General features: G+C 34.4%; 2 protein-coding genes and 1 long non-coding RNA gene across 3 annotated transcripts; 2 read left to right on the top strand and 1 right to left on the bottom strand.

The window, feature by feature from the left end:
• Nucleotides 1-1,207: 1,207 nt before the first annotated feature.
• On the bottom strand, nucleotides 1,208-3,555 carry LOC124459153. The gene is made up of 3 exons (XR_006953487.1): nucleotides 3,472-3,555; nucleotides 3,082-3,147; nucleotides 1,208-1,227 (listed from the first exon to the last, which is right to left on the bottom strand). It is a non-coding gene; the product is annotated as an uncharacterized LOC124459153 (long non-coding RNA).
• A 950-nt stretch (nucleotides 3,556-4,505) lies between these two features.
• Nucleotides 4,506-6,379, top strand: LOC124459152. The gene is made up of 7 exons (XM_047008674.1): nucleotides 4,506-4,918; nucleotides 5,028-5,138; nucleotides 5,218-5,279; nucleotides 5,369-5,572; nucleotides 5,686-5,756; nucleotides 5,833-6,007; nucleotides 6,240-6,379. The coding sequence occupies exons 1-7, from the start codon at nucleotides 4,506-4,508 to the stop codon at nucleotides 6,377-6,379; spliced, it is 1,176 nt and encodes a 391-aa protein (XP_046864630.1).
• Nucleotides 6,380-6,764: 385 nt separating this feature from the next.
• On the top strand, nucleotides 6,765-7,743 carry LOC124459151. The gene is made up of 2 exons (XM_047008673.1): nucleotides 6,765-7,151; nucleotides 7,236-7,743. The coding sequence occupies exons 1-2, from the start codon at nucleotides 6,880-6,882 to the stop codon at nucleotides 7,741-7,743; spliced, it is 780 nt and encodes a 259-aa protein (XP_046864629.1). The 5' UTR covers nucleotides 6,765-6,879.
• The last annotated feature ends 382 nt before the right edge of the window (nucleotides 7,744-8,125 follow it).

Genomic DNA, 8,125 nt, shown 5'->3' with positions numbered 1-8,125 from the left:
TAGTACAAGCTCAACATGAGACAAAATTACTTTGCAAGTAAAGTTCTATAAATTTACATATCCAAAAAGTCACCCTGTTTTATATGGTGGTCTTCATATAATCCATGTGGTAAACCGTATTATCCATGTAGTGAACCGTATTATCCATATAGTCAACCGTGTTATCCATATAATCAACCGTGTTATCCATATAGTCAACCGTGTTATCCATGTAGTGAACCATATTATCCATATAGTCAACCGTCTTATCCATGATGAACCATATCCATACAGTCAAGCTTGTTATCCATACAGTCAACCGTATTATCTATGTCGTGAACCATATTATCTATATAGTCAACCATGTTATCCATGCATTAAATTGAATTATCCTAATCATAAAACAATTTTCTACATCGTCAAGGAAAAAAGATGAGAGGATCAAAAAAGAAAAATAGCGTCGAAGAGAAACTGAATTGATTTGTGAAGTGAGAATGTTGTTATTTATAATTATCTATTTCAAGAAATACAACATTGATTGCATAGTTTTTCTCTATTTTAGTTTCTTATGAATGTTGTTTTTCATCGATTTTGTTATTCGAATTTTTCGAAATTGAAATCTCGTGAAAAACATCTTAAAGTGAAACACGATGTGACAGAAGTGATGTGCCGATGTGATGTGCTTCATTGTAAATGAAGCACATCAGAATCAACTATATTCAAATTTTCTCAACAGAAAATCAAAGAGACACGAAAACACGAAATTAAGTATTCCATAGCAATCTATGATAAACATCTGTGATGAGTGGTCATCTAAATGGTTTACAGGCAATTTTAAGACAGGTGTACCCCTATGCTTATTTTTTTTTGTGCAGCACATAGGCTAATTTGGTTTATGTCAATCTGCTCTGAAAATTAAGGAGGTGAAAATATTTTTCTAATGTTTCTGCATTTTCCACCTTTACAAATTCCAGTCTGAAAGAAAATCCCATTTGAAATCTCATGGGGTTGATATACCTGCTCCAGGAAACTAGGTGGTATTTCAAACCTCGAGCTGTGTCTGCTATTTTTAATAATTATGATAAACTAGTGAAAGCATTTACAGAGATAAGTGAAAATCCGGAAATGGACTGATGAAACAAGTACACGTACTGATGGCCTCCTCCACTACCTTGAATCATTTCTTTTTGTTTCCTTTACTACTTTACTACCAAATCTTGGAGAGATCCAGCCATTTTATATGATATTCTACAAAATAGGTCTACTGATTATGCATTTGGCATGAGAAAAATTGAAGAATTTGGTAATTTTCTAATTTCCTCCGCAATGAAACAGCTTTTGAAATTTGTTATTCTGCAACTGAAAGTAAAACTGGTCCTCCATCTCGAAAATCTGAGATAAATATAAATTTTAAACAGCTCTATTACGAAGTCATTGATTGTGTAACAAATAACAAGGAAAGATTCACGGATGCAGAGAGCTTTTCATTTCAATTAATATTTTTGTGGAAAACAGCTATTCAATGAAAAAATTCAACAACTATCAGCAAAATATGGTCCTCTCTTTAATATACCTAGGCTTCGAAGTCAACTTTTTTTTGTGTACCAAGATAAAGATTTTTTAAAAGATAACTCCATGGAATTATTGAAATACATTTATCACATTGGTATTCTCAGTGTATACCAATTTGTTAAATTATTGAAACTTAACGCTGTTATTGCCATTTCTAGTGCTTCAGCTGAAAGATCGTTTCATGTTTAAATAGGGTGAAAACTTTTAAGGAATTCAATGGGGGATGAACGCCTTGGCTCATTATGCAGAATTTCAATTCATAAAGATATTTTAAAAGCAAAAGACGATCAAAAGCAATTACATCCAGCCATCCTGGATAAGTTTATTAAAAAACCTCGCAGACTAAATTTTTCATACAAATGAGTCTGCATGGCTCATTCACTCTCTAATGCCGCTTTAAGCAAACCAAAACAAATCTTTGAAAATGTATGTTTTGATAATTGGTGTGCACTTGATACAACCATTTGTCTCCTCTGAAGCAGATCAGCAATAATCACTAAACCAAATAAACTGCGCTTAAAAAATGTGCTCTATAAAGGTTAAACTTTTCTGGAAAAATTGTGAAATGGTTTTAAAGGGTTGGAAAAAGACCGAGAATAGGATGAGAATTGAGCATTTTCATTCTTTAAAAATTGTCCCAGATGGTCTCCCATTTCTAACCAAATTCCTCTTTTCAACTGAGGTGTGAGGGCGAGAATCTGGCGCCTTAAAACCAGACTGCTCATTAAAAAGGCTCTAATGAGGGGCTGTCTATGTCGGAATCACATTTTATACTTCCAGAGTGGATGTGTTGTGTGTTTCCTAGGCATGCTGATGAGCCCTGACATAGAACAGAAACAGTCCAAGACTGAAGGATATTTGAAAAATAAATTTAAACGGTTGTACGAGGCGTGACGTTCCATGTTATAGCTTCGTAAATAAAACCAAAAAGCGTTTTCCGGGAGTTTAAGGCATTTAATTTTCAAAATTTACGACACTCGGCGCCAACCATGGTGGCGCCTCGTGAAACTGTGCACTAGCGGTATGAGCATGACCTTGTTATCTCAACCAGCTTCCCCACTGTTTACGTGATGAAGCAACAGTAACAACAGCAAGCAACGCACGAAATTGAAGATTTCTTTCATAAGACTATTGATGTGGTTTTCAAATAGTTAGCAAATGTTCAAGTTAATACGAGAGGAGTTGTGAGATTTCTATAAATGTTAAGCTGAAAATATCAATGATGCTTTACAAATCAAAACTTAAACATGTACAACTCGTGTAAAACGTCACAGGTAAATGTGCTTTAACTCTTTCATTCAATGAAATCAATAACAATTTTTTCCAAATCCTTTTCTAACGCAATTTCTTCGCCCAAGTTTTGAAATTTTAACGTCGTTTCGTGTTTGAAAACAAAATTTGGCGCCAAAAGTTTGCGAAACGTCACAACTTGCGCTCAGTGGCGTCACACAACACGCTTCAATAATGAATCAAGCACGTGCAAATCACGACGTCCATAATCATTTTAAACATTATGAATTCAGAAATTACCTAGATGAGGTTCATCAACATAAATATAAGCTGTTGGTTGTCTTGTAGATATTTGATCTTTCATGTCTCATCATAATTAAAGATTAAACCAAGTATCCATAAAAAGTACCTCACGTAATGTACTACAAGTATCTACTTACGTACCATAAGTACATGCTGTCTATTGTATTGTACAGTGAAACAGAGATACGTACATACACAGTTTTAAAGAGAGAAGCTAATAAGAACATGCATATATAAATGTTAGCCAGCCTCCCCCTCCCCTCGCGCGACAATTGTCAGCCCACCCAGTCCATGGTGTGCACAAAAGAATACTTTTATCAACAAGGGTGACTTGTACATACAAAGAACAAAACCTACCCCTCAGTCAGAAGTACACACAAAAGATACTTTTATCAACGAGGGTAACTTGTGTATAACCAAGAACACGACCAATAAAATTAGATGATGTTTAATGAAGAACTGCAACAGTTGTTATTGCTTAGAACAAACTCAAATTGTGTTGACGCAGCATTTCGACATCTAATGATAAAATGATGTTTTACAATTTTTAATTGTACAAATACTTTTCTTAAATCATTGGTATTATTAAAAGTAAACGACAGCACGGGAATAAGAAATGTAATTATGTTTACCTATCATAGCGTTTTGTCAGAAATCTTTTGACTGTGTATTTGACAGCAGTATTTATCATAATGTAGACATCCCTCGATGGAATTATTAAGTTATCAATCACCAATGCTTTACTTCGTCAGATTGAACATCTAAAGACAACATGAACGTAAAAGTACAGAAACATCATTAAATAATCTTAGAGTTTTCCTTCCAGCAATAAATTCCATTTGCGATATTACATTTTAGTGTGATAAATGGAAAAGTTTCACCGTTTCGCTCATTCTAAATGGGTATTACACAGAGTTCTAAATTTTTAGAATGCGGAAGATGTAATTTCGATTGCTTTCTGTGCCATCTGATGCGCGATATATTTTTGCTACTTTGGCTAGCAATATTGTGATGCATCACACGACATCACACTATCACACTCGAATGACGTAATGTCCGCAGTGTCGCATTCGTCTTTCTCCCGAAAAACTCGATGAAAACTCTCCTCACTGACAATTTAACCCATTCCGTTTATTTTTACGTCTTAATACTCAATAATTCGAGCGAAAAAAGTTTGCAAAACGCTTGCAAATATCGAGCAAGAGTCTGCCATTATACTTTTATTTACAATTTTCCATGGACAATTATATGATATGTCACCTATAGCAGTGTAGGTAGGTTCTTAGCCAATTGCAATCGAGATTGCTTAATATATAATAATAGTATTTCCCATGACTTCTGACTGGGAAAAGCCAAAGTCATTTCTCACTGGATCACTGGGGAAAGCCAGAAATCATTTCTGACTAGGAAAAGCTGAAAATATGTCGAAGCGCAGGCGTAACAATTGTCAATCGGTTGACGATTTGCGAAAAGATGTCAACAAGGAACTACATCAAGAATATGTGGGGTCGAGGATATTAAGTGATATCCAATCTATTAATTTGAAAGTCTGCAATGATCTAAATGTTGATGTAATTCTGTTTGTTCTTGTTTTGAAATATGGGTTGTCACTTGTGTGCTCTATTGCCAATGTTGCGTCGTCTTTGCTTGTACTCCCCGTGAATGTACGTAAAGAAGGGTTGGCTTTGGTATGTCCCAATTTAGAAGAAGAAGATGTAAATGTTCTTTTACAGTCCGCTTCTAAATTAAAAGTTCCTAGTACAACCGATAGGAAGTTGCATGTATTTACACCTCCATGCTCCAAATGTATTAAGTGCAACCATGACCTTGTGAGGTACAATAAGCCAGTAAAAGTTCAGGTACACGATCTTTCTGGAACTACCAATGGAGTGAAAGTTTCGCTTAGATGCAATCGCTGTAATTTGCTTTATGGATATTCCAAGTACGGTAATGGGAAAGATGGCTGGATGTTATATCGAACAAAGAAAAATGATCGAGGCTACGGATCTCTGTTTTGTTGATTCAACTTTGCTTCAGTGGCAGCTGTCACTCGCGTAAGTTACAATATAATCACTTGATTAATTAATGTTAAAATAGCAAGTAGATTTTACAAATGAAACATGTTTTCTATAGTTGTCATTCGTGGGTATCATTTAACGGTTTTTCTGAAGCGTTTAATGAAGTATACAATGGCAGTAAGAGAACGATATGTTGTAGATCTGTATTACTGTTATCACGTTGTTACAGTTTTTGATGGTAAGCATTATTTGCGTTTTATATAAAGATTTTGGAGAGAAACAAGTTGCTGCTTCATTTTGGGTCGGCGAGATGGAGAATGAGTTGAGGGAATTGGGGCAACTGGACTTTTTTGGTTTGCTTAAAGAAGATGGGAACTCTTCTAGTGTTCTAGAACAAATCGACAAAATTAGGGCGAGAAGTTTGTACGAGCATACATCAGATGATTGTTCTGATACTTGCAAAGAGCGCGGTAAGTTAGATGCAATTGTATTTTAAAATTAGTTTAAAAGCTACAAATATATTCTATTGGAAAATAGCTGTGATTCTCATCAGGCTAAGATATTTTCGTAATCAAACTTATAGGATGTGGAAGGCTATGGGTTGCCGATGGAATATGGAAATTAATGTTTCCTCATTGCATGATGCGTAGAAAGGTACTTATCTTAGTTTTATATAAAATTACTCCTTTGCTTTTCGTAACTTAATAATATTATGTGAAATTGTTTTCAGAATTTTGTAAAAGGTATTCCATTGCTAAACTATCCCAATGTATGCACTGAGTCGCCTCAACATGGAAAGGCATTCTGCGAACAGCATGTGCAATATTTGGAAAAAAACTTCCCTAATGTACCCACTAGTGTGCGTGGATTTTTAAGATATTGTGGTGTGAAGCCAAGTAACATAGGTATGTACTCCAAAATTGTCATGACTATAATCATGCTTGAGAATAAAGTCCGATTTTTCATGATCAATTCGAGATATATTAACAGAGCTTTTACACTTAATCACAACTGCTCTTGCTTTAGTATATAGCATTTTGCAGGGAAATTGGTACCCCTTTCTCTAAATTTATCTCAATGATATGTGTATTACAGAGCTGACAGAAAATTACTACAAAGAATTACTCTATTTTATAGGTGAAGAATTGATTGACGACACAGGTCTGCTTTCTAACAATGACGTGTCAAAATGGACGAAACACTGGGAAAGCTTGATAAAGATGACGACACTTTTCAGTAGAAATAGTGTTGTTAGATCACAAGGTATATTTGTCTAAAATTTGTTTATTTCACAATATGAAAAACAGTTTTACATTGTAGCTAATATAGTAATATATATCAGTGAAACCTAAGTTTTCCTACTAACGTAAAGTGGTCGTTGATGACCGTGTGTTATAAAGCAGGTTTGTGAATGACGGCATGAATTTGAATTTTTTTAACCTCATCCATATTATATATATGATGAAATTTCAATACATTGGTACCGATAATTAATAACTTATTATTTTTTAAGATAGAAAATAACTTGACAGCATTTGGATTATAGTTATACATGCACGCGTGATGGTGGGGAAATTGTTACTTTGGATTATTTTGATTTTGCGTGCTTTTCCTTTGCCTTCTCGCACTTTCAATGTTTATAAAAGTGTAGCGTCAAAAGTTTCAGGCCTCAAGCCTCAAAGTCATTCTTTTGTAAATGAAAACCAAATCTCTTGACAAATTTCTTGTCGGTTAGAACTTAGAAAGCCTTGTGTAGGTGTTTCATTCTTTTTGAACAATGCATGGAACAACAAAGCAGTGTATTGTGTGTCGTTTCGAAACTCAATTGATAACTAGTGCTAACGCTAATTTGTACCATATAGGCAATGCTGAGTTCGTTAATAATGAGCCAGAGGCAATTAAAGCTATTTTAAGAGATTGTGTTGAACCAACAAAAACAAAATGCAATAAGGAAACTGGGGGAAAACAAAGACTTCAAAAGTGGTCAAGAGGGCATTTGTTTATAGTTAGAGGAGGAGGAATAATCGATAAATGGAGTCCTCTTTATAGGTAAGCACAGAGAATGCTTGACAAAAGCGCATCTTCAGAAAAACTTTGTATTTATTATACATTTACATAACAATTAATTTTCAGATCTGAAAGCCCTTCTCAAGTGTTTTTGATAACTCTTTCTTGGCTGCGCATTATGTTAAAGGAAATCAACCCAATGAATTGGAGTTCCGTTTTTTTTTCATATGACAACATGTGCCACCTAGATGGCTTACAAGCAGCGAAAAAAGTTTTGCCATGGTCTCAACCATGGGATAAAGCATGGCTGTCAATTCGTAAAATAATTGATAGCCTTCATATCAAAAATCACAAAGACGAGAAATGCCTGGAGAAATACAATCCTTTGCCTTTAAAAACTGAAATCCCAAATGGAAATACAATGGCTGCTGAACAGACTTTCGTCTGGCTTTCCAGGTTTAAGAAGATACTGTGTGCTATGCCCAAAGTACATCATTTGTTTTACTTACATAGAATGGTAAAGCACAGAAACAAATATACTGTTAGATGCTATAAGAGTGGTAAAAAACCTCTTTTACCAGTCGTTCGTAAGACAGGAAAGCTAATTCATTCCCTTTTATTTACGCATCTGTAATTGGAGATGAGCAATTATATATGCATGGTCGATTATCTACAACAAACAAATAATAGTCATTTTTACTAGTATTGAATTGCGTGGTTCATTCAACCTTCATTTCTTTAAAATTTTTTTTTATCCTTTATTGCGTTTCGATTAACCTGTTTTGACTATTAATGTTCATTCGAAAATCACCCCCATTCCCCCGCTAGGTATCGTCTATTAATCGAATCGTCTCATCTCTAAATATAATCAAGCATTCCTTTGAACAATTTCATCATTCCTAGTTTTTCAACAAGTTATATTGAATAAAACATACAACATTAGTATTAAAAATCAAGTTTTATTAAACGTTCAATTAAAATATGTACATATATGCCAGTTAGTGATCACTTGCTGT

This window comes from Xenia sp. Carnegie-2017, unplaced genomic scaffold (assembly GCF_021976095.1).
Source record: "Xenia sp. Carnegie-2017 unplaced genomic scaffold, XeniaSp_v1 HiC_scaffold_68, whole genome shotgun sequence".
In the NCBI taxonomy this organism is placed as follows: Eukaryota; Metazoa; Cnidaria; class Anthozoa; order Malacalcyonacea; family Xeniidae; genus Xenia; species Xenia sp. Carnegie-2017.
The sequence above is the reverse complement of the archived record's forward strand: the minus strand, read 5'-3'. Positions and strand labels throughout refer to the sequence as shown.